Source organism: Triturus cristatus, chromosome 1_2, assembly GCF_964204655.1.
Source record: "Triturus cristatus chromosome 1_2, aTriCri1.1, whole genome shotgun sequence".
NCBI classification, from domain to species: domain Eukaryota; kingdom Metazoa; phylum Chordata; class Amphibia; order Caudata; family Salamandridae; genus Triturus; species Triturus cristatus.
The window spans coordinates 1,113,462,476-1,113,488,998 of record NC_140580.1 but is presented as its reverse complement, the minus strand read 5'-3'; the positions used below and the strand labels follow the sequence as shown (position 1 = coordinate 1,113,488,998).

The window sequence follows — 26,523 nt, the reverse complement described above, 5'->3', positions numbered from 1 at the left end:
AAGATGGAGAGAGAAAACACACAAAAAAAAGAAAAAGAATCTGAAGATGACGTCCAAGAGTGGAAGCTTCCGGGGAAGGGTTTACAATGTCACAGGAAGCACCAAATGGGGTATCCGTCGAAACACCCAACCACACCCAACCACACAAAAAATAAATAAATAGGACTACAAAAAAGTGGAGAATTCTGGATCCAACCACTAGATGGCAGTATAATGCACAGCATGTGAATCCAGAAAATATTTCAAGCTGCAAAACTATACCTACAGATAAGAAACTATTTTGATATCTGATAAAATGTGGCTGGCAGGGCGCTTATCAGTGTATCTCTGAAGCCAATGACAAGCAACACAGGACAGTAGAGGCAGGGTCCCCAGCACTATCACAGCTTCTTATAAGGCTGTGCTTCCAGTCCTATCAAGAAGCTGTGAGGGGGATTGAAATAGCCTGCCCATGCTACTCCATCAGACTCCTCGTTGGCAATTGTGGTTGCTGTTCCAATGCCCAGCATGAGATTTTTTCACTGCTGTAGCCTTGGTGCTTCTGAGTTGCCAGCTCAGTAAGCAAGATAAGTAAAAAAAAAAGTTATTTCTTTATGTGTATGTGAGTGTGTTTTGAGTGATTGCGATTGAATGGGAGCATGTGTGCGTGTTTTTGAGAGTGTCAATGAAAGTGAGTGAGAATCTGCGTTTGAGTATGTGTGAATAAGTCAAAGGGAGTACGTGTGTTAGAACTAGTGATTGATTGGAGGATGTGAAAAGGAATTAAAGTGAGTCAGGTGTAGCTGTCAATGCTTCAGTAGGTGCAGTCCCTGTGTGTGTGTAAGCGTTAGGAACTGAGAATGAGAACCAGTGGGTATGAGTATGTTTGTGTGTGAGTGAGAGTCGGTGCGAAAGAAAATGAGTAACTGAGAGAATGTGAGTTTTGCAGCGTGAATCTTTCTGGATTCACTATGCTGTGCATTATTCCGCGATCTTGTGGTTGGGTCCGGATTCGTAGTCTTTTCTTTTCTTTGTTTTTTTTTTTTTTTTGTAGCCCAGGTGGGCGGCGACGACCCACCATTTGGTGCACCTCCCGTGACGTCGTCGTGCTTCCTGCGGAAGTCCCACCTTTGGGGCGCCATCTTCAGATTCTTTTTTCCGCCGTTGGGTCTGGATCGGCATCGGGAAGCTCCAGAGTTACAATCGAAGGAAGAAGAAGGAAAAGCGAGTTTCGTCGATAAAGGACTACGAAGATATCACAGGAAAGGAATAGTTCACATCAGGAGCGCGAAGAAGGAAGTGTTCCACCTTTTTTCTTCGACGCCCTTGGAGAATGCGCACTCAGAGGCCCTGAGCGCAATGGACAAGACGCCATTCAAGTTCTGCCCTAACTGCCACCACAAGTTCGCACAGAAGGACCAGCATCCGGTCTGCAACCTCTGCCTACCGGTCGACCACCAGAGCAAGGACTGCAACGCCTGCTCAGCCTTCGCGCCGAAGACGCTCCGGGTGAGAGAACGTCAGCGAAGAGCCAACGCCAGCATGGATGGCAAGGGTAAGGCCCCGTCGCTCTACGATCTGGGCCTCTCCACAGACGATGAGGACAACGTCGCCGAGGGACCCGACAACTTCACGGTCGTAGAGACCGACAAGAAAAATGAAGACGAGGTAAGAGAATCGTCGAGCTCAAAACACCCGAAAATGCCTCGAAAACCCGAGGGTGACTCGAGAAAATCTGAGTCAAAGTCCACGAAGGGAGCCCCGGCGCCGAAAACTTCGACGACCAAGGGGGGAACCATGGACAAGAGGGCGAGCGGATCCTTCGAAAAGGACTCCCTGGTGCCGAAAGACGCCGAAAGGCAAGGTTCGTCGAAGACAACCCATGAAACGGGGCGCTCGACGCAGAAGGGCAGGTCGGCGTCGACGCAAGTTCCGTCGAAGAGGCCCGCGGACGCCGCCGAAAGCATCTCCGAGATGGAGAAGAAGAAGAGGCGTCTCGAGGCCGAAATGGAGAACATCCTTCAGAGGAAGAAGGAGTTCGACGCCAAGATGAAGGAATTCAAAATTCCAACGGCTCCACTGACGAACGTCGTCGAAATCGAGGACGAATTCGACACCGAGGGGCTGACGAGAGATCTCGAAGAGGAAGACGAGACCTATTATGAAGGCGAACCCGAGGAAGAAGACCAGCAGTCGTTCTACAGCTCGGCGCCATCAAGCAGCCACGACATCGAATGGCAGGATCTCGACACCGAAAACCCTGAGGAGCACGTGGACACGTACCCTTCGAGGCCTTCTCCACCCGACGACATCGGGATGTACAATATGGTGGTCAGGAGCGCAGCGACAGCCTTCGGCGTGAAACTGGACGAGGAGAGGCCGAAAGCCGATTTCCTCCTCGAGACCCTGCTCCCCATCCAGACGAGGAGCCAATTCCTTCCAATGCTACAAAGTGTGATGAATCAGGGAAGAGAGGCCTTTAAGGAACCAGTGACTTGCCGTTCGATCACGCCAAGGACGGAGAAGAAGTATAAGCACTCTTCTCTGGACCCCCCTTACATCAAGGGTAGTATCACGGCCGACTCCATCATAGCTTCCACGGCCAGGAGAAGGGCCAACGTGCCAGCAACTTCGGGGCCACCTCCGGATAAGGAGAGCAGGAGGATAGACCTCACAGGAAGAAAGGTCGAGAGGAACGCCGCAATGCACTGGCGCATGGCGAATTCCAATGCACTCCTCAATAGGCACCAGTACGAGCACTGGGACGAGATGGGGGAGCTAGTAAAACACCTCCCCGAAGAATACCGCCAAAGAGCCTCCCACCTGGTGGAAGAAGGTAAAAACATCGCCAACTCTTGTATAAAGACGGCGCTGGACGGGGCAGAGACTTCGGCAAGACTAATGGCCATAGGGGTCACCGAGAGAAGACATGCATGGCTAAGAATCTCGGGATTCAAACCGGAGGTGCAGAACAACATCCTTAGCACCCCCTTCAATGGAGAGACACTGTTCGGAGCAACAGTAGACGAGAAACTCACCCAGATGAAAAAAGAAAACGAAACGGCGAGGTCCATGGGGGCCCTACAGCTAAGAGGGATGAGGAGAGGCAATCCCTCTAGGAGACCCTACGGTCGGGGAGGAAGCCAGCAGGGAGCGTCGCACCAGACTTTCCAGCAGGGTCAGCAGGGTGATAGTCACGGACAACAAGGTCAACAGAAGCAAAACTGGCAGTACCAACCTCGGAGCCAGTCCTTTCGCGGGAGAGGGAACGGACGTGGCCAGAGGAGGAGAGGGGGTGACCAACCCTCATCAAAGTGACTCAGCACGCAGGAGGACGCCTACCCTCGACAGGGGTGAGGCGCAATGCAGTAACATCAAGGGGGAGAGAAGAGTCAAAAGCCTACGAGCATCCAACACCAGTAGGCGGAAGGCTGAGGTTCTACCTTCAGGAGTGGCGGCGTATAACCACAGACAAGTTGATACTGAACGTCATGCAATACGGACTCTGCGTGGATTTGGAGAAAAGACCTCCAAACAGAAGACCAAAGGGAAGACAGAGATCGGCTCAAGAACTGGCCCTACTCAGAGAAGAAACCCTGATCTACTAGAAAAAAGAGCCATAGAGGCAGTGCCGTTCAAAGAACGCAACAAGGGGGTCTACTCGAACTATTTTGTGGTCCCGAAAGTAGACGGAAACGTCAGACCCATCCTGGACCTGCGATACCTGAACAAGTTCATCAGAACGCAGAAGTTCAAAATGACTTTGCTGCAGGAGGTGCTCCCCCAAATAAGAGACGGGGACTTCATGGTCACCGTGGATCTCAAGGATGCCTACCTACACATCCCAATAAACAAAAGGCACAAGGGCCTTCTAAGGTTCAACATCGACCAGGAACACTACCAGTTCACAACCCTGGCCTACGGGCTAAAATCGGCGCCAAGGGTTTTTACAAAATGCCTGTCGGCGGTCGCGGCTCACCTACGAAGGCAGGGGATCCATGTCTACCCCTACCTAGACGACTGGCTGGTCAAGGCAAACACACGCGAGAAGTGCGAGAGACACGCAACACGCGTGACAGACACTCTGACGAACCTGGGGTTCTCGATACACTGGGGAAGTCATCGCTTGAACCGGAGCAGGTGAAGATTTTCCTGGGAGCAAAAATCAACACCCTGAACAGCACAGTGGTGCCCAGCGACAGGAGAACAGATGCCCTACTGAAGGAGACGCATCTCTACCAGAAGGGGCGAGCTCTGACAGTGAGGTCAGTGAGCAAGATGATGGGGATGATGGCGTCATGTATCCAGCTGGTGCCGAATGTACGCCTGCACATGAGACATTCCAAGAATGGCTACAACAGCAATGGCCACAAGCAAGCGGCAGTTGGGAAGATCTAGTGGTTGTTACGCACGCAGTGCAGGAGGAGATGACTTGGTGGAACAAAGACAACATGACAGCAGGGAGAAGCCTGACACCACCAAACCCAACAATGACCATTACCACGGACGCATCGCAAAAGGGATGGGGAGCGCACATGGACAACCTCAGAGTGAGGGGCCTGTGGGCTCCAGCAGATGCGGTATGCCATATCAATTACCTCGAATTGAAAACCATCCTGCTAGCCCTGAAGGCATTCCAGAGGCACCTGTACAACCAGAGGGTGTTGGTTCAAACAGACAACACCACGGCAAGGTTCTATATCAACAAGCAGGGGGGGACACAGTCGTTCCCTCTCTCCTCTCTGGCACAGGAGATTTGGAGATGGGCCATACCTCTCAGGATAGATCTACTGGCAATTCACCTTCCAGGGAAGGACAATGTGGAGGCAGACTGGCTAAGCAGGCAGACCTCGGCATCACACGAGTGGGAGCTCAATGGCCAGGAAACGGAGAAGCTTTTCCAGAGATGGGGAACTCCCACAATAGACCTGTTTGCAACACGCCAAAATGCAAAATGCCAAAGCTTCGAGTCCAGGCAACCAGATCAGCAATCCCAAGGAAATGCCCTATGGATAAGCTGGGGGAGGACATTTGCCTACGCCTTTCCACCGATACCCCTGTTGCACAGAGTGCTCGACAAGTGCAGAACCAGCAACATGACTCTGATCCTAGTGGCTCCGCAGTGGGCAAGGCAGACATGGTTCTCACAAATTCAAGAAATGGCACAGGGCAATCCCCACAGGTTCGAGAGAAGAAGGGACCTGCTCTCAATGCAAAACGGAGAGGTCCTGCATCCGGAGCCAGAGAGCCTGAAGACCTAGAGTTCGCTCACCTTAAATTGCCTCCTAGCACTATGCGGGTGCTGCGGGAGGCAAGGAAACCAACTACACGAAAATGCTACAGCGCCAAATGGCAGAGATTTACTGTGTGGTGCAGGAAGAAGGGCCTGCAAAACAGAATGACAAGAGATTCAACAGTACTGAGGTACCTCACACACCTTCTAAAGAGTAACCTCTGCTCGAGCTCCCTAAGGGTACACCTAGAGGCGATCGTAGCCTACACCAGAGGTGAGAAGGGTGGAAGTTTCTTCACTTCGCAGGTTGTGAAGAGATTCATGGAAGGAGCCAAAAGAATTGCCCCTCCTAAAAGGTTGCCGCCGCCAGCATGGAATCTCAACGTGGTACTGACGGAGCTCATGAAGGCACCGTTTGAACCCATTCACAAGGCCACACTGCAAATGTTGACGATGAAAACGGCCTTTCTGGTGGCCATAACCTCACTACGCAGGGTGAGCGAGCTTCAAGCACTAACGCTACAGGAACCCTACATTCAGATTCACAAGGACAGGGTAGTCCTGAGAACAGACCCACACTTCATGCCCAAGGTGGTGTCGGCGTTCCACATGAATCAGAGTATTCAGATACCAAGTTTCTTCCAAAACCCGACTTCGAACGCTGAAAAGGCTCTGCACACCCTCAACGCTAGAAGAGCGGTGATGCACTACATTGAGAGAACCAAGGAACTCAGGAAATCAAAGCAGTTGTTTGTGTCCTTTGCTACTAGCTTCATGGGTAGACCAGTGACTAAGGGCACCATCGCTAGATGGATTGCCCTCACTATTCAATTCTGCCACAAACAGGCTGGACAGGAGCTAGCGGAGGGGCCTCAGGCTCACTCCACAAGGAAGAAGGGGGCCACCGTTGCCTTCCTGGCGAACACGCCCATTCAGGACATATGTCTAGCGGCTACTTGGGCATCTGTGCACACGTTCACGAAACACTACTGCGTGGACATTCAGATGAACAAGGAAGCACAGGTTGGACAGAAGGTGCTTCAACACATTTTCAACGACCAACGCTCATCTACCACCCAGCCGCCACAAAATTAGGAAAAACCGCTACAAAGTCTATGGACAGCATAGTGAATCCAGAAAGATTCACGCTGCAAAACGAATAGTTTCTTACCTGTCGGTGTAGTTTTGCAGCTTGAAGATCTTTCTGGATTCACTAGCGAACCCACCCACCTCCGCCAGTAAGATGAGGCTGGAGGAAGAAGGGGTGAAGTGGAAAACATCAGAAGGAATAAAAACGTACAGAAAATGAACTGAAGGACTAATCAATCGCCTAGGGTTAAAAAAAAGGGAAAAAAGAACCCGAAGATGGCGCCCCAAAGGTGGGACTTCCGCAGGAAGCACGACGACGTCACGGGAGGTGCACCAAATGGTGGGTCGTCGCCGCCCACCTGGGCTACAAAAAAAAACAAAAAAAAAGAAAAGACTACGAATCCGGACCCAACCACAAGATCGCGGAATAATGCACAGCATAGTGAATCCAGAAAGATCTTCAAACTGCAAAACTACACCGACAGGTAAGAAACTATTCGTTAGAGTGAATGAGGGGAGAGAGTAAATGGAAGAGGGAGTGAGTATGAATAAGTTACATTTTGAAAAAAATGGGTGAACTCCTGGCCGGTATTACGCCCAACCACTTTCAAAGATTACCAGCTGCCACTGCCCTTTCCATTGTGCTCCCCCATCCGAGCTCATCATTGCCCCTCTCTGCTTTTTTGTTTATTACCCTCTTTGGTGCTTTGCTTCTCTGGCCCTCCCTGATGGATGCAGCTGCTTGTAGGTGGTGTTTACATACTCCCACGATGCCCATCACTTCACCTGTGCCTCTACCCTGCCCATCGCAATTCGTTTTACTTAATGGTTTTTAAAAAACTTTTTAGAGGGGCCTGGCATCTGTAATTTATAACTGACCTGTACACATCTACAAGTTATCTGACTTTTTTTGCAATGCTAATTAACATAATCAAAAAACTGTGGCAGAGTAATGTGTCTTTACTGGCAAAGCCAAAAGGCGTGACACTTATTTGGCTTTGTCCGTCCTTGTGTTTTTTTGTTCTGGCTGTTTGAAATAAAATTGGTTCGAAGTCCTTGATTTCACGTTTTAATGGTGGGTGTTCAGAAATAACGTAGAAAAGAGTATTTTTGTAAAAAGACTGAAATTGTTTGACAGAAGGTGAAGCGGTTCACTGTATCAATTTATAATGTCTTTGATGCATAGTGACACCAAGGACAGTACATGCGTCACTTGGAATACGTAGCTTGTTAAAGAGCATCAGGTCAAACATGTCTGATGGGATGTTTCCAGATAGGCTGCCAGCTCATATACACAGATTTACTTTGTAAGTGTACACAATGATGTCTGTACATCTATTAAATGTAGGGTGACCCCAAAACACTGCAGTATTTTAAAATCTCGCTCGCTTAGTTAACGAAAGACCTATTGTCAGCTTACCGTGGGATTAGAGCACACCCATTACTTGCCATTGGTTCACTTCAAAGCCATTCTCATTTGCCTGCTTCTTATTCAATGGCTTTCCTTGTCCACCCTGTGCTTGTTCGGCTTTGGAGCATAGTCTATTTATTTGTCAAGGGCATTCCAGGAAATTAAAATGCCACTCACTTAGAGCCCTTTCACTTTAAATATTATTTATTTTGCAGAGTTTTATTCATTTGCTGAGTTTTATAGAGCGCGTACATGACCCGTCCGGGTATCAGAGCTCTGTACGTAGAGCGACCATGTCAAGCATAACAGGAAAAGAGAAAAACAAATTACAACCAGAGAAGGAATAAGCATTGAGCAACATATATACAGTAGATCATTAAGAATAGCAGTTCCAAGATTCACAGGAGTCCACCCAACGCCAAACAAGCTGAAAAGGTTCAAGACTCTTAGAGAAGGAATCTATGCATTAAGAGCTTTTTTACTTGTTTTCTGAAGGAGGCAGTCGAGGGGTTTGTCCTGGTTTCAGGTGGGAAAGTGTTCCAAATTCTTGGGGCAAGGCAAACAGTTGTAAGTTTTCGTTCTGTTGAACTTCTGTGGTTTCAGCAGTAGGGAGTAAGCGGTTCTTATGGAACGACTACCCCCAGATAGCTCGAGTGTTTTGGCTAAGTAGACAGGAGTATTATAGTGAAGGCCCTCGGCCGTCATGCATGCAATCTTCAATTGGATTCTAGCTTCAAACGGAAGCCATTTTAGGTCTGGAGTAATACGGTTAATTCTCCTGGAACCTGTTTTGAGTCTGGCAGGTGATTTTAATGGGGACAGCTTTACTTTGGGTAGGCCAGCAAGAGTAGCACTCTTGTAATCTAATCGGGAGATCACTAGAGAGTGTACTGCTAACTGAAAATCCACAGGGGGCAGTAGTGGTTCGATTTTCCTTAGGATGGTAATTTGGTGATTGACTCCCCTGAAGGTTGCACTAATATGATCTTGCATTTTCAGATGTTTGTCCAGTGTTATGCCTAGAGATCGTGTTGAGTCAATAATGTAGAGGGAGCAGTTGAGAGCTGTGAGTTGTTTGAGCCATTCTTCCATGGGGGCAGAGAGATTGTGAGGGGCCATCAAAAGGAATTCCGTTTTGAGGGAGTTGAGCATGAGGGATTATGTGTCAACCAATGGTGGGTTTTCAGAAGAGTCCAGTTGAGCATTTTGATATCTTCAGCTGAGGAGAGTTTCTGCTATAAATGTATGTCATCAGCGTTCACGTGGTAATGAATGTTTGAGAGCGTCAAAATGTCGGTAGAAGGTTCCATAAACAAGTTGATTAGCGTAGTTGAGAGAGTGGAGGCTTGAGGTACTCCAGTTGTTACCGGTGTACTGGCAGATAGAGATTGAGTTTGATTCTCTGAGTTCTATTATGATGGAATGAAGCAAACCAGATTAAAACGGGACCACATAACCCCATCCTATTTTCAAGGAGGTCCATCCTGCTGTCATGTTTGATTGTATCAAACGCAGAGGAGAGATCAAGAAGTATAAGTAGACAGGTTTCATTCTTGTCAAGCAATCTTATGGCCTTGTTAGCAATATGTGTCGGAACCGTTTCAGTGCTATAACCAGTTCTGAAGCCAGATCGGTACTGGTCTAGAAGTTGGAATTGTTCAATGTGGTTGCAGAGTTGTAGGTGTAAAGAATTCTCCAGAAGCCTTGCTAGAGTCAGGATGTTGGAAATCGTGCAAAATAGTTTGGGGTCTGACTAGTCCGCATTAGGTTTTTTTTAAATTATGGTGACAAGAGTGCATGTGTTTTCTAGCTGTCTCCCTCATGTACTTCTCCCCCCCTCCCCCCGAGATTGTGCAGAAGTGTTATGCTAGTGTGCTTCTCCCTATTAGCTCCACGCTGCTCTTTCCCACCTGTGCTCTGCACATCTCCTCCCACCCTCTGTGTTGCTTCCCATACATGTGGTCCATAATGCTCTGAGGCACCTATTTGCAGTACTTTTTAAAATTGTATTTACTGATCCAACTTAGTTCGATACATGAAAAGAAAAAAAGTGCCTGTGTCATTTTGTAGGTGCATGCATGTGTGGTGAGCGCCTACAAAATGGTACCTTTTTTGTTTTCTCCTCTCTTCCTAGGCTGCACAGCATCGTAGAGCCCTATTGGCTTGCTTGCCCTTTTTAATAAGGAGGCTATTCGTCCAGTATAGTTCTCATATGTCTTGACATTTCGTATTCCTCAAAATATTTTATGATCAATGGGAATGTTGGAAATCAGTAAAATGTTTCAATGCAAGGACTGTTAAACACAGTGCATTCAGTAGGTAGCCCTTTAGTAAAACCATTGCTTTAACAAGTGATGGCCAACATGAAGCACTTTCCACTCAGAGCTGTAGAAAAGTAATTGCTTTCCACTTCTGGTGTTAGCAACAGGAAGTGCTTTCCACTCATATGACAAGCAAATACAACTTTTTTTTCACTTACAGCACTGATCACACCAAAGTCGGCTTTCATACCAGTACTGGTAAACTGGAAGCGGCTTCCATGGTGAACACTGGTAAATAGTAATTGCTTCCTGATCCCATTTGCGGCAAACAGTAGATGTTTTTTGTTTGAATTCAGAAGCCGTGGTTTCAACTCCCAGTACTAGTAAACATTAATTACTTTCCAATTCCTCTCCGAGAGCTAGCAAACAGGAAGTGCTTTCCACTCCTAGTACTGGAAATCAGGAAGTGCTTTCCATTCCTAGTACTGGCAAACATGAATTGCTTTTCATTCCTAGTACTGGCAAACAGGAAGTGCTTTCCACTCCTAGTACTGGAAAAAAGGAAGTGCTTTCCATTCCTAGTACTGGCAAACAGGAAGTGTTCCATTCCTAGTACTGGCAAACAGGAATTGCTTTTCATTCCTAGTACTGGAAATCAGGAAGTGCTTTTCATTCCTAGTACTGGCAAACAGGAATTGCTTTTCATTCCTAGTACTGGAAATCAGGAAGTGCTTTTCATTCCTAGTACTGGCAAACAGGAAGTGTTTTCCATTCCTAATACTGGAAAACAGGAATTGGTTTTCATTCCTAGTACTGGAAAATAGGAAGTGCTTTTTATTCCTAGTACTGGCAAACAGGAAGTGTTTTTCATTCCTAGTACTGGAAAACAGGAAGTGTTTTTCATTCCTAGTACTCTAAAACAGGAAGTGCTTTTCATTCCTAGTACTGGCAAACAGGAATTGCTTTTCACTCCTAGTACTGGAAATCAGGAAGTGCTTTCCATTCCTAGTACTGGCAAACATGAATTGCTTTTCATTCCTAGTACTGGCAAACAGGAAGTGCTTTCCACTCCTAGTACTGGAAAAAAGGAAGTGCTTTCCATTCCTAGTACTGGCAAACAGGAAGTGTTCCATTCCTAGTACTGGCAAACAGGAATTGCTTTTCATTCCTAGTACTGGAAATCAGGAAGTGCTTTTCATTCCTAGTACTGGCAAACAGGAATTGCTTTTCATTCCTAGTACTGGAAATCAGGAAGTGCTTTTCATTCCTAGTACTGGCAAACAGGAAGTGTTTTCCATTCCTAATACTGGAAAACAGGAATTGGTTTTCATTCCTAGTACTGGAAAATAGGAAGTGCTTTTTATTCCTAGTACTGGCAAACAGGAAGTGTTTTTCATTCCTAGTACTGGAAAACAGGAAGTGTTTTTCATTCCTAGTACTCTAAAACAGGAAGTGCTTTTCATTCCTAGTACTGGCAAACAGGAATTGCTTTTCACTCCTAGTACTGGAAATCAGGAAGTGCTTTCCATTCCTAGTACTGGCAAACATGAATTGCTTTTCATTCCTAGTACTGGCAAACAGGAAGTGTTTTCCTTTCCTTGGACTGGCAAACAGGAAGTGTTTTCCATTTCTAGGACTGGTCTCCGACTCTTCAAAGTGCTAGTGAATATCGGTTTCTTTCCACTCCCAAGCAGGTCCACAGGAAGGGATTTCTTCTCCTGGTGCTCTCTACAACACAAAATACTTGAATGTTTCTGATCACTTACCACAACCTTATATATTTCCATGCAGATATTCGTGGCCTCTCTAACGTATCACAACTGGAACAGTTGAACAAGCGGTATTGGTACGTTTGCCAGGATTTCACGGAGTACAAATATCCACACCAACCCAACCGATTTCCAGATCTAATGATGTGTCTGCCAGAAATACGATACATTGCAGGTAAAATAATTTATTATAAGCTTCTGCCAAATAATTCTTTCTATTGTTACATTTTAATATTTTTGCCTGTTTTATGTGAAGCATAAACATTCAGGAGGCTGTGCTCGCGTCTTGTAGTCGAGATGTTCATAGTCTGGTCAACGTATGATGTAATTGGTTTAGCCATGGGCTTTGCTCAGGGACAATGGAAAACGCGTGATTCCACAGGAGCAGCATTTTCTGAATAATCATGAATTTGCCGCGCTTGCACCCAATCCATCTGCTGCATAGTTCTCCGGCTTTAACAAACATGTTTCTAGTTCGAACGGATCAAGAGTTATTAAAATGTTGCAAAGTGTTGCCGCACCGTGGAAGGAGCACAGCATTGGGAAAAATCCTTATTTAGGGTGGAAGGGAATTGTATGGAAAGGACTTTCTATATGGTTAGCATTTTGTTTCCCAAATGGAGAAAACAATTGCATATACACTGGGGATCCTTTTTCTGCTGTGTGAAGTTCTCAACTATGGGTCACAAATAAAATCCCGCAGGAAAAGCCACACAACCTTCCCAATAGTACAAGTGGAAACCTGTGCCTTGCATAGATGATGTAAACCAGTATTTACAGAAGGCTAAAAGAGGGAATCAAGCTAACAAATAGTCAGTTGTTTTTCCTGAGATGTGCACCAACTTTTCAAATAGCTCTACTATTGACTAGCCAGAATATTTAAATATCCTGCTCTTCACATATTGTCTAGACAAGGAAACTGCCATGTATGGCGTTGATGATTTACATAGTTCGCGTGGGTCAGAGGCTGTATTTTGGCACCTCTGGTCCCCAACATCATGCAGATGTCCATGTGCCTGCCTGTGAAGGTGTCCCCTGTGTCGTACCTATTTATTTTCTTAACTTAAAGGTGAAATTTGTAATTTGATACTGAAGTGTCAATAACATTTTTTGTTGTGAAGACCTTGAATTTTGACATTAAAAATTCCACCAGCTACTTCAGGAAATGTCCATAAACTTGAGAATAGTGTTCCCTTTAATGGAAGCAAACAGGAATTAACATGTATTGATTTCTCTACCTTTAGTGAGTGGCTGTACCAGCCTTAGGGGAATATGGGAGGTGGCCCCTGGGACCCCTTACACCTACTCAAAGCATGGCAGGGAGCACACTTCACTGACTGTACCCCAGGCACAACCAGTGTTGTCCTGACTGTTTCTTTGCCATTGTGCCCACATCTCAGTAATATAGCACATGCACAAAGGGTTTTGCACCATAAATTCTTTACTGGATTCACATTATGTGCATCTATTCTGCCACCCAGTGGTTGGGTCCGAAATTGTGTTTTGTTCTTTTTCTGTTCTCTTTTTTTTTCACTGCGTGTGGGTGTCGTCGGCCATCATTTGATGTTAAGTCCATGACTTGTGTGACATCAGATGGTGCCCCAGAAGTCTCTGTGCATCACTGTTAACGGGTCTGGATGCACACCAGAGGAGCTCTGAAGAATCTTCAAGGATCTGCAGAGAAGAGGAGGAAAAGAGCACCGAAAATCACTGGCGGCCTTGAGGAACATCAATGCCCGAAAGAAAACCTCTCCTCAGGGAATGGGAACCCAATGCTGGAGGACCCGTAGAATGCAGAGGACAGGGACAGATAATGGTTATGGGGAAAGCCCCCTTTAAATTCAGTCCAAACTGCAACCACCAGTTAACACAGTGAGATCCATACAAGGTTTGTAACCAGTGTCTTCTGACTGATCATATCACCGTAGACTGTGAGGCCTGTGCCGGTTTCCTACCAAAAACTCTCAAGGCCTGATTGAAGCAGCGACTTGCACACCACGGCCAGCACCTGGAAACCAGAGGAATCACTGAAGAACCTTGGTCTCGCCATTGACGATAAAGAAAATGTCGAAGAGACTGGCACAGCGTGGATAGTTGGGTGCCGAAAGGAGGGTTGTCAATGTCAAAAGAGCAGATGCCGCAAGGAAAGCAGCGAGGGATGCAGAAAAGTGGAAGGTAACAAAGACAATAAATACCCCCAAAGGTCACCTCAGTGTCTACGTCAAAACACTTGATGACCGAAGGCCGGTACAAACACAAGGAGCCGCACAGGTCCCAACCTAGGGAAAAAGATGATGGCATGCCTTCGAGACAACCTTTGACGCCAGCAGATGCAAATGAGGTGCGAAAGGAAAGGGCCAAGAAGGCAAATGACGCAGAGTGAATGCCTCGAAGAGTAAGCTATCCTCGACAACCGACGTACACCCCAGAAGCTTCCTTGCGTGGTCGCCATCTTCATATTTTTTTTTCCGTCCTGTGGATCCAGTGGTGATGGCTCTTGGACTGTGTAGAGAAAAATAAAAAAATGTAAACCTAAAAACAGGAAAGCACAGAGAAAAAACTTTGAACACTGTGGAAATACAGACAAACATTAAATAGCACCAACAGAAAGCCTATTGATTTGTTATCCCCACAAGATCCTTGACCCGGAGAGACTACATCCGGGTATGGAGAATGTAATTCAGGTTCTGCCCTAGATGCCATTACTAGTTAGCGCAGATGGATAGTCACTAACTCTGCAACTTGTGCCTGCCCAAAGACCACACGTTAGAGGGGTGGAAGCACGCTCTGAGTTACTGCTAAAGACCCTTGAAGTAAGGCATAATGAAATGTTTACTTGCTTCAAGGAGTAGGTATTCAGCTTAAAGGTTTTTTAGATTCCGAAGCTGTGCATTATTCTGCCATCTAGTGGTTAGCCTGGAAATGTCTTTCTACTTTTTGTTTTTAGATCTCGCCTAGTGCAGCGCGCATGCGGTGCTCTAGGAGAGGGCCTCTTTGAATCAATTTAGACTTCCAAGTGACTTCTCCGTGTGAGTCTGCCTTCTCTCAAACATCCCATTGGCCTTTGCGTGTGGCTTTCAATAATGAAAGCACTGCAAATGGCCAAAGATGGGTGCATGTCCCGCCTTCTCTCAAAACTTTCACTCCCAGGTCCTAGGGGTCTCGGGAGCGAGCAGTGTCGCGCATTATGCCAGCTGCATTCCTCCCTGATCGTTATCTTGGCTTCCTCCCTGCGCCCATTTGCAGGGCAGGCAATTAGCGCCTCATCACTCGAAGGCTCCTCTTGTGTTGCTGTCTTTTGATCTTCGGGTCTGCAACCCGATCCTCTCTGCCTCTTCCTTGTTATTTTGGTATTACTGTTGACCTAGAGACGGCATATTTTGGTTAGATCCTGTGTTTGTATAGCTGTGCTTCCGAACCCTCGAGGCGCTGTTAACAGACGGGATCCCAAGCCTATAGAATAATGCAGAAAATGCACTAAGTCTCAGTAATGGGGATGTCGGCAGAGCCCGGAGCTCCTGTACCCCATTCACCCCAGCTTTAAAAGACTGACGGAATGCAGTAAAGAGAGAATCATTTTATATTCGTGACCAGCCAACAAAGGGTGCCTGGCGTTAGAGCTGTGGGGGCTGGCACGTCTGTTGACAGAATCTAAAGTCCCTTTACCTGCTTCATATGGGATGTCTGCCCCCTCCCAGCTACTCCCCATCGTCCAGCTTCGTGTCGGCAGCTGCGGAGTAAATCTGGCTTAGCACTCCTTGCGATGACTGACAGCCTTTGAAAGCGAAGCTAGGGGTGTTATTCACGCACTGATACTCGCATCTCAGCCTAGCGCCTAAGCTCATAACTAATTCTAGATGCTACCTCAGTCTGGGACCCTCCAATAATTGACTGCTTCTGCAGAGAAGCTGCAGACCCAGCTCAGAGCTCTGTATTACCAGAAGGGTTGGCGCAGCAGCTGACGCGCGCTCCAGGCAACATGTGTGCACATTCACGAGTCTCGGTGGAGGCCCAGGGGTGAAGTGATGCTGTAACTGGCCCTGTTCTCACTCACTTCTCGCCGCAATAAACTAGCCCCACTTGTGAGCCGTCTGTGTGCGAGGATTTATGTCCTGGCCGCTGCACGTGGCCTCGCTCGTGAGGCTCACACTGAGCAGGTGTGAGCGAATACTTCACAGCGCACTAAAGGCCATCTGTTGGGTTTGCAGTACTTCAGTTTACGTTTCTGTGTTCATTTTAGCTTCACACCGCCGTTAATGCTGGACTAAGCCTGTTTCTAGGCGCTTCCACGATAGGAAGATGTTCGAAGAGAAGCGCAAAGAGTTAATCGGAGGTGCCCACGATCACACAATTTGCAGATGTGGGGTTGGACGGATTACAACTCTGGTTATTGAGCTGATAGACCTTGTCTACCCTTCACTTGTGCTTGTGGTTAGGCATTAGTGCATCTGTGTGACCTGCTTGCACCAATGAGTCAGAGTGCAGGCAGTACATGGTAAAACTGTGTAAAAAATGAACGGATATTGTTAAGAGTGCACCAGTCACCGACTCGATGAACCCATTCTACCAAGCTTCGGTCAGAGCCACAAAATCAAGTTATTTGAGGCCTCAGCCTGATTTGGAGTCCGCTTGACAAGGGGCGGCCAGGGAACTTACTGGAAAGGCATTTGTTTGCCCCCTATCTTGCCGTGTGATTGATTGGGCTTACAGGAATTCACTTTGGGCAGTCATTCCTCCCCTCACCCCCGGAAGAAGCAGTGCAGGCTCTCTCGCAGCAATCCTTCTAACAGACAGGCAGCTGTCTCACTCTCATCTACAAAGGAGGTGGTCTGACCAGTTCCCCGACCCTACTGACATCGACCTGCTCATTAGCTAGGCTGTGACAGATGATATGGCATTTTCATTGCTGGCTAGCAAGAAAACTGAAGGATGTTCTAATTCTTAGCTCTGTTTTGGTTTCCAGTTCTGATAAAAAATAAAAAATAAATCCCATTGGGGTCTTTTGCACACGTGGCTCGTGCGTTTCCTGCGGAACCCCTCATTTCCAGAGCATCACGTAGGTGTCTCTCATTCCCCCAAAGTAAAACACCGAGGCCTAGACATCGATATCAAAGTCTGACAACAAAATAAAGGAATATCCGGTTGGTCCACATAGCCATCATCACGTTCTAAGATGACGGTCCACCAATGGCCGGTCAGTATCCATCACCTGCAGCATAGACTCACATCCGGGTACATCTTCGCGCCACCAAAATAGAAGGCAGAACTGGCAAGCTCGAGACAGGGGACATGTAGCTTCACATTTTCTCAAATGAATGAATTACAACGGCTACCCCAAACAAGCATGGGCATAGCCAATAGGTCTCACCTTTGGGACCTTGTAAGTGTTGAGCCATGCAACAGTTGATGTTGTTGCACCAAGGATATTGTGCTGCATAACTAAATACTTATAAGGTCCCAAAAGCGAGACCTATTGGCTATGTGTGAGAAAGTGCCATCTTTCTTGCATGGTATGCCCCCACTTTTTGCTGAATTGCTGATGTACTTTGACTGAGTGTGCCCTGTGCTCCTGCCAATCAGGTGCCCAGGGCCTGTGTTGCTTCCCTAAAACTGTATTGAAGCCTAAACCCAATTGGCATCTCTGGCCACATGTCAGCCCCTGGTAAATGGTACCATAGGTACCCAGGGCACTGTGACCAGAGAAGGCCCCTAAGGGCTGCAGCACTTATTGTGCCACCCTTAGAGGCCCTGTACCCTGACACACACACACTGCCTTTGCAGGCTGAGTGTCTGGGTGCAGAACAAAACAGAGAGACAACATGGCACACATCCCTGTGTTCCATGCCCACAAACCACTGCCCTGGCATACATCAGTCACCCCTCTAGCTGGGTGCCCTATGCCTGTGGTGAGGGTACAGGTGCATGAGCCCTGTAACCCTACAGTGCCCTGGTCCATTCCTGGGCCCTGTAAGTGTAGTGTTACCATTAAGAGTATATGGTGCTTGGAGGTCGACATTACGAACTCCACAGCAACATAATGGCTGCACTGAAGACTGGGAAGTTTGGTATCAAACTTCTCAGCACATTAAACCCACACTGATGCCAGTGTGGGATTTAATGTAAAATGCACGAAAGAGGGCATCTTAGAGATGCCCCCTGAAACTAACCAACAACCAGCGTCTGGACTGAGAGGATGCCTAGACTGCCACACAGCAGACATGTTGCTGGACCCCTGGGTCGAGAGCCATTCGCTCTTGTGGGCCTGCAACAATGCACATCCTGGGGCGAGGTGCTAGGCGGCCTTCCCCAGGATGGGCAGGGGAAGCTTCAAAGGCATGCCGCCTTTGTGAGCATCTCCAGACCACTTGCTGTACTCAGCAACTGGTCCCCACCGGATCTGACCCCCACTCTGGCGGGAAGACTGGCGGGAAAACCCAAGTGAGGAAAGGGGGTGTGCTAGCCTCTGCCAACCCCACCCCTCAGGTGGGGGAGGCGAGGTGAAGCACAACTCCGGGCTCTTGCCATCTTGAGGATGGGGAGCCCTACCCAATCAGGACTAGGCTCCTGCCCCCCTCCCACTGGAGACCATTGTTCCCTGACCTTTCCCTACCTGTAACACCCCTAAATTTAGTATTTAGGGGCACCCCGAACCTTCCTTCCTCAGATCCCGATTACGAAACTACAAAGAAGAACAAGAAGAAAGAAGACCTGCCGTGCAGCTGCTAACAAGAGGACAACACCAACTGACTTGGCCCCAGCCCTACCGGCCTGTCGACCCTCGAACCTGCTCCTGCTAAACCCCGGCGTCTCCAGTGGTCAGCAACCTCAAAAACCCCAGAGGACCTGGCTGCCTTGCTCATCTAAAGACTGGGACTCCCACGAGCAGTGGTTCTGCTCAAACAGCAACAACCCCTGGTGCCAGCCAGGAACTGCGAATCCAGCACACTCTGCACCCGCCGAGCCCGGCCTGTGCCTGAGTGGACAAAGACCATGAGGACTTTCCCCCGGCGACTGTGACCAAGAATCCAGCACCCAAGGACCCTCCTCGACGCTCCTGACGGCGCCTGCAGCCTCAACTCCAGGGACCCCCCCACCACCCGCGACCAGCAGAGGGTAAGATTTCCCGACGCCAAAAGACACCCCTGCACCCAGCGCCCTGCGGCCCCTTGTGCCAAACTCCTGGGTGCCTACCTAACCTACAGCTTCCAAACTTACCTCTCGAAGTGGTGGTCGCACCTGATGAATCTCCGTCCCTGAGCCTGCAGCCTTTGTTCATCTCGCAGCTTTCCCATTGAAAACCATTGGGTGCCTGAAGGCCCAAAAGCACCCTGCATCCAGCCGCCCGAGTGCCCCTGGAAGTGCAGCATATGTTCTGTTCTAATTCCCCACTTGCCCTGTGTAAGTGACCAGGAGCCCAGCTCCCACAGCCACGTGGCCTGCCTGCTAGCAGCTACCAACCAAAGGCCCCCTGCCTGCCATAGGCTAACATTGGGCCTAACTCTCTCTGCACCCGGCTGCCCCTGTGCCGCTGAGGGTTTAACTACTGTACCTACCTGAACCTGGGAGACCCCTGAATCTAACCCCAGAACCTTAACTCTGACAGTCGAGTACTTACCTGAAAGCCGATAACTTACATTTTGCAGCGTGAATCGTTCTGGATTCACTATGCTGTGCATTATTCCGCGATCTTGTGGTTGGGTCCGGATTCGTAGTCTTTTCTTTGTTTTTTTTTTTTTTTTTTTGTAGCCCAGGTGGGCGTCGACGTCCACCATTTGGTGCACCTCCCGTGACGTCGTCGTGCTTCCTGCGGAAGTCCCACCTTTGGGGCGCCATCTTCAGATTCTTTTTTCCGCCGTTGGGTCTGGATCGTCATCGGGAAGCTCCAGAAATTCACTCGGAGGAAGAAGGAAGAAAAGCGAGTTTCATCGATAGAATCAAGAGAAGACATCAGGAATAGAACAGATTTCATCAGGAGCGCGAAGAAAGAGGACCAGCGAACCTTTTTTTCTTCGACAACCTTGGAGAATGCACGCTCAGAGACCCTGAGCGAAATGGACAAGACGCCATTCAAGTTCTGCCCAAACTGCCACCACAAGTTCGCGCAGAAAGACCAGCATCCGGTCTGCAACCTCTGCCTACCGGTGGATCACCGGAGTATCGACTGCAACGCCTGCTCAGCCTTCGCGCCGAAGACACTCAGAGTGAGAGAGAGGCAGAGAAGAGCCAACGCCAACATGGATGGCAAAGGGAAACCCCCGACACTCTACGAGCTGGGCCTCGACACGGACGACGAGGACAACGTCGCCGAGACAGCCGAAAACTTCACGGTCGTAGAGACCGACAAGAAAAAAGAAGACGAGGTAAGAGAATCGTCGAGCGCAAATCAAAAGACACCTCGAAAACACGAGGGTGACTCGAGAAAAACTGAGTCAAGGTCCACGAAGGGAGCCCCGGCGCCGAAAACTTCGACGTCCAAAGGGGGAACTTCGGACAAAAGGCCCAGCGGATCCTTACAAAAGGACTCCCTGGGGCAGAAAGACGCCGAAAGGCAAGGGTCGTCGAAATCGTCCCATGAAACTGGCCGATCGACGCAGAAAGAACGTTCGACGTCGACGCAAGTTTCATCGAAGAGACCCGCGGTCGACGCCGAAAGCATCTCCGAAATGGAGAAAAAGAAGAGGCGGCTCGAGGCCGAAATGGAGAACATCCTTCAAAGGAAGAAGGAGTTCGACGCCAGGATGAAGGAATTCAAGATTCCAACGGTTTCATCGGCGGACGTCGTCGAGGTCGAAGGCGAGTTCGACGCCGAAGGGCTGACAAGGGATCTCGAGGAAGAAGAGGAGCCCTATTATGAGGAAGAAGCCGAGGAAGAAGACCAACAGTCGTTCTACGAATCGGCGGCATCTACCAGCAACGACGTCGAATGGCACGATCTCGACACCGAAAACCCGGAGGAGGCCGTGGACACGTACCCCTCGAGGCCTTCGCCACCAGACGACATCGGGGTATACAATATGGTGGTGAAGAGCGCAGCAATGGCCTTCGGCGTCAAACTCGACGAGGAGAGGCCGAAAGCCGATTTTCTCGTCGAAACCCTGCTCCCCATCCAGACTAGGAGTCAGTTCCTCCCCATGCTACAAAGCGTGATGAACCAGGGGAGAGAAGCCTTCAAGGAGCCTGCCACCTGCCGGTCGATCACGCCCAGGACAGAGAAGAAATATAAGCACTCCTCCCTGGACCCACCTTACATCAAGGGTAGCGTCACCGCAGACTCCATCATAGCCTCCACGGCCAGGAGAAGGGCCAACGTTCCAGCAACTTCGGGGCCACCTCCGGATAAGGAGAGCAGGAGGATCGACCTCACAGGCAGAAAGGTCGAGAGGAACGCCGCAATGCACTGGCGCATGGCGAATTCGAATGCACTCCTCAATAGACACCAATACCAACACTGGGATGAGATGGGGGAGCTAGTAAAGCACCTCCCCGAAGAATACCGCCAGAGAGCCTCTCACCTGGTGGATGAAGGCAAGAACATCGCCAACTCCTGTATAAAGACGGCGTTGGATGGGGCAGAGACTTCAGCAAGACTCATGGCCATAGGGGTCACAGAGAGGAGGCATGCATGGCTAAGAATCTCGGGATTCAAACCGGAAGTGCAGAACAACATCCTTGGCACACCCTTCAACGGAGAGACACTGTTCGGAGCAACGGTGGACGAAAAGCTCACCCAGCTCAAGAAGGAAAACGAGACAGCGAGGTCCATGGGGGCCCTACAGCTGAGGGGAATGAGACGAGGAAATCCCTCGAGGAGACCCTACGGTAGGGGTGGAAGCCAACAGGGGACGTCGCACCAGGCGTTCCAGCAAGGTCAGCAGGGCGAAGGTCACGGACAAAGTCAGCAGAAGCAAAACTGGCAATATCAACCTCGGGGCCAGTCCTTTCGCGGGAGAGGGAACGGACGTGGCCAAAGGAGGAGAGGGGGCGATCAGCCCTCCTCGAAGTGACTCAGCACGCAAGAAGACGCCTACCCTCGTAAGGTCCCCAAGGGTGAGGCGCAAAAAAGTGTCATCAGGGGGAAGAGAAGATTCAAGAGCCTACGAGCATACGTCACCAGTAGGCGGAAGGCTGAGGTTCTACCTTCAGGAGTGGCGGCGTATAACCACAGACAAGTGGATACGGAACATCGTGCAGTACGGATACTGCGTAGACTTGGAGAAAAGACCTCCAAACAGGAAGCCGAAGGGAAGGCAGAGATCGGCCCAAGAACTGGCAATACTCAGAGAAGAAACGCGGAAACTCCTACAAAAGGGAGCCATAGAGACGGTGCCGTTCAGGGAACGCAACAAAGGGGTCTACTCAAACTACTTCGTGGTGCCGAAGGTAGACGGAGACCTCAGACCCATACTGGACCTCCGTTACCTAAACAAGTTCATCAGAACGCAAAGGTTCAAAATGACTTCACTGCAGGAGGTACTGCCACAGATAAGAGAAGGGGACTTCATGGTCACCGTGGACCTCAAGGATGCCTACCTTCACATCCCAATAAACAGAAGGCACAAGGGCCTTCTAAGATTCAACATCGAACAGGAACACTACCAGTTCACAACCCTGGCCTTCGGATTAAAATCTGCGCCAAGGGTCTTTACGAAATGCCTGTCGGCGGTAGCGGCACACCTACGAAAGCAGGGAATACACATATACCCCTACTTGGACGACTGGCTGGTCAAGGCAAACTCACGCGAGAAGTGCGAGAGGCACGCAAAACGCGTAACAGACACCCTCACAAATCTGGGATTTTCCATCCACTGGGGAAAATCATCGCTGGAACCGGAACAGGTAAAGATTTTCCTGGGGGCAAAGATCAACTCCCTCAACAGTACAGTAGTGCCCAGCGACAGGAGGACACATGCTCTACTGAAGGAGACGCAGCTCTACCAGAAGGGGCGAGCTCTGACAGTGAGGGCGGTGAGCAAGATGATGGGGATGATGGCGTCCTGTATCCAGCTGGTGCCGAATGTACGCCTGCACATGAGACCATTCCAGGAATGGCTGCAACAGCAATGGTCACAAGCAAACGGAAGTTGGGAGGATCTAGTGGTTGTTACGCACGCAGTGCAGGAGGAGATAACTTGGTGGAACAGAGACAACATAACAACGGGGAGAAGCCTGACACCACCAAGCCCAACAATGACCATTACCACGGACGCATCGCAGAAGGGATGGGGAGCGCACATGGACAACCTCAGAGTGAGGGGTCTATGGGCCCCAGCAGACGCGGTCCGCCACATCAACTACCTCGAGTTGAAAACGATACTGTTAGCCCTGAAGGCATTCCAGAGACACCTGTTCGGCCAGAGGGTGTTGGTACAGACAGACAACACCACGGCGATGTTCTACATCAACAAACAAGGGGGGACACAGTCGTTTCCCCTCTCATCCCTAGCTCAGGAGATTTGGAGATGGGCCATACCTCTCAAAATAGATCTACTGGCAATTCACCTACCAGGGAAGGACAATGTGGAGGCAGACTGGCTAAGCAGACAGACCTCAGCATCACACGAGTGGGAGCTCAATGGCCAGGAAACGGAGAAAATCTTCCAGAGATGGGGGACTCCCACAATAGACCTATTTGCAACACGCCACAATGCAAAATGCCGAAGCTTCGCGTCCAGGCAACCAGATCAGCAATCCAAGGGAAATGCCCTATGGATAAGCTGGTGGAGGACATTTGCCTACGCCTTTCCACCGATACCCCTGTTGCACAGAGTGCTCGACAAGTGCAGAACCAGCAACATGACTCTGATCCTGGTGGCTCCACAGTGGGCGAGGCAGACATGGTTCTCACAGATTCAAGAAATGGCGCAAGGCAAACCGTACAGGTTCGAGAGGAGAAAAGACCTGCTCTCAATGCAAAACGGGGAGGTCCTGCACCCAGAGCCAGAGACACTCAACCTAGCAGCATGGCTCCTGAAGACCTAGAGTTCGCACACCTAAGGTTACCTCAGAGCACTATGCGAGTGCTACGGGAGGCAAGGAAACCTACTACAAGAAAGTGCTACAGCGCAAAGTGGAAGAGATTCACGGTGTGCTGCAGGAAAAAGGGCCTGCAAAACAGAATGACAAGAGACTCAACTGTGCTGAGGTACCTCACACACCTTCTAAAGAGTAACCTCTGCTCGAGCTCCCTAAGGGTACACCTAGCAGCGATCGTTGCCTACACCAGAGGTGAGAAGGGTGGAAGCTTCTTCACCTCGCAGGTGGTGAAGAGATTCATGGAGGGAGCCAAAAGAATGGCACCCCCGAAAAGGTTGCCGCCGCCGGCATGGAATTTAAACGTGGTTCTGACGGAGCTCATGAAGGCGCCGTTTGAACCCATTCACAAGGCCACTCTACAAATGTTGACGATGAAAACTGCCTTTCTAGTGGCCATAACCTCACTACGCAGGGTGAGCGAGCTTCAAGCACTAACGCTGCAGGAGCCCTACATTCAAATTCACAAAGACAGGGTAGTCCTGAGGACGGACCCACACTTCATGCCCAAGGTAGTGTCGGCGTTCCACATGAATCAGAGTATCCAGATACCGAGTTTCTTCCAAAACCCGACTACAAACGCAGAAAAGGCCCTGCACACCCTCGATGCCAGAAGAGCGGTGATGCACTACATTGAAAGAACCAAGGAACTCAGGAAGTCGAAGCAGCTGTTTGTGTCCTTTGCTACTAGCTTCATGGGTAGACCAGTCACCAAGGGCACCATCGCTAGGTGGATTGCCCTCACTATTCAATTCTGTCACAAACAGGCTGGACAGGAGCTAACGGAGGGGCCCCAAGCTCACTCCACAAGGAAGAAGGGGGCCACAGTTGCCTTCCTGGCAAACACGCCCATCCAAGACATTTGTCTCGCAGCAACTTGGGCATCTGTGCACACGTTCACAAAGCACTACTGCGTGGACATTCAAATGAATAAGGAAGCACAGGTCGGACAGAAGGTGCTACAACACATTTTCAACGACCAGCGATCATCTTCCACCCAGCCACCACAAAAGTAGGAAAACCGCTACAAAATCTATGCACAGCATAGTGAATCCAGAAAGATTCACGCTGCAAAACGAAAAGTTTCTTACCTGTCGGTGTAGTTTTGCAGCTTGAAGATCTTTCTGGATTCACTAGCGAACCCACCCACCTCCGCCAGGAAGATGAGGCTGGAGGAAGAGGGGGTGAAATGGATAGGATCAAAGAAGTGGAAACGTACAGAAATATGGACAAAAGGATTAATCAATCGCCTAGGGTTAAAAAAAAAAAAAAAAAAAAAAAGGGAAAAAAGAACCCGAAGATGGCGCCCCAAAGGTGGGACTTCCGCAGGAAGCACGACGACGTCACGGGAGGTGCACCAAATGGTGGACGTCGACGCCCACCTGGGCTACAAAAAAAAAAAAAAAAAAACAAAGAAAAGACTACGAATCCGGACCCAACCACAAGATCGCGGAATAATGCACAGCATAGTGAATCCAGAAAGATCTTCAAGCTGCAAAACTACACCGACAGGTAAGAAACTTTTCGTTTTATTCATAGGGTAACATTGACTGGTTTTCACTTGGAAATTCTTGTTGAGTTTTGAAACTTTGAAATATTCACTAAATATCATCCGATCAACGAAAACAAAATTACTCACCTGTTACCAGGATAGATCCCAGTGCTGGATCTTGGTGCCCAGCACTGACCCTATAAAGTAATTACAACTGTGATTTTCAGATAACCTGATTTTCCCCCATAGGATAACATTGCCTGGTTTTCACCAGAATATCTTCTGTGTCGATTTTTGCAACTTACAAATATTCCTTAAAAATCGCCTGTTTACTATAAACAATTTCTTTCAACTGTTTTCAGGAGATGCACCAGGGCTGAATCCAGGATCCAGCCCTGAGTAAGAAAAACCTACGTAAAGTAATTGATATTGCATTTACTTAAAATTCCCATTGAGCTCAATGTTATTATTGTGTTAGGATTGTGTTACATATTGCAACAACTATATCTACTGTATTGAAAAGTCTATTGCTTATTGAAAGTATTCAACTATAGCATCTCATTCTGAGAAAGTATTTCTTATACCTACTTGTGGTTCTAAAATAAAACAACAATATATTTATACATACAAAACAATTGGCCTAGAGTTCAGTTCTTGAGTGTGTGAGACCATTTGCTAACTGAGTGTGTACAACAAATGCTTTACACTGTCCTTTGATACTGCATTACTGCTCGACCAAGCTACCACTTTAGAGAGTAAGGTTATATCTAACTTTAACCTTTTGCCAAACCTCTGGGGACTGTTGGACTCTGTACACACTGAACCTTGCTTTGGTGCAGTATATACAGAGCCACTTTCTTACACTATGCCAATGCTTGTTTTGAGTGGGTGTTGTCGCATACTTGGTGGTCAGTCCCTCCTGTATGACATCAGACATAGGCCCTGGAAACAGAGGTGTGCACACTGTGCCATACACAGATCCAGATAAATACCCCAGATTGAGGGCCACGAGGAAATAGTGCAACTGTGCATCTTCAATGCCTATACAATCGGCGCCAAGAGGGGAAGACACAGAGGAAATGGCCGCCAAAGGACGCTGAAAGCACAAAACACAATGTACAGGGGAGATCAGGGACTGAGCCAAAAGAGTCAGACTCCAGAACTAGGACATCTTCAAGGAAGTCTTCATTGACTTTGAAGGCTGAAAAACCCTAAATACACTGTATGTACCGAACAGAAAAGAAACCCATATTAAACAA

General features: G+C 48.7%; 1 protein-coding gene across 9 annotated transcripts in view; it reads left to right on the top strand.

Moving 5' to 3' along the window:
- The window catches only part of NR6A1 (nuclear receptor subfamily 6 group A member 1), a 927,754-nt gene that overhangs the window by 874,669 nt on the left and 26,562 nt on the right, over nucleotides 1-26,523 (top strand). For all 9 annotated transcript variants that reach the window (XM_085613755.1, XM_085613758.1, XM_085613754.1 and 6 more), the window contains one exon: nucleotides 11,765-11,917. In XM_085613755.1, coding sequence (XP_085469881.1) covers nucleotides 11,765-11,917 — 153 coding nt within the window. The remainder of the gene's footprint in view (nucleotides 1-11,764; nucleotides 11,918-26,523) is intronic.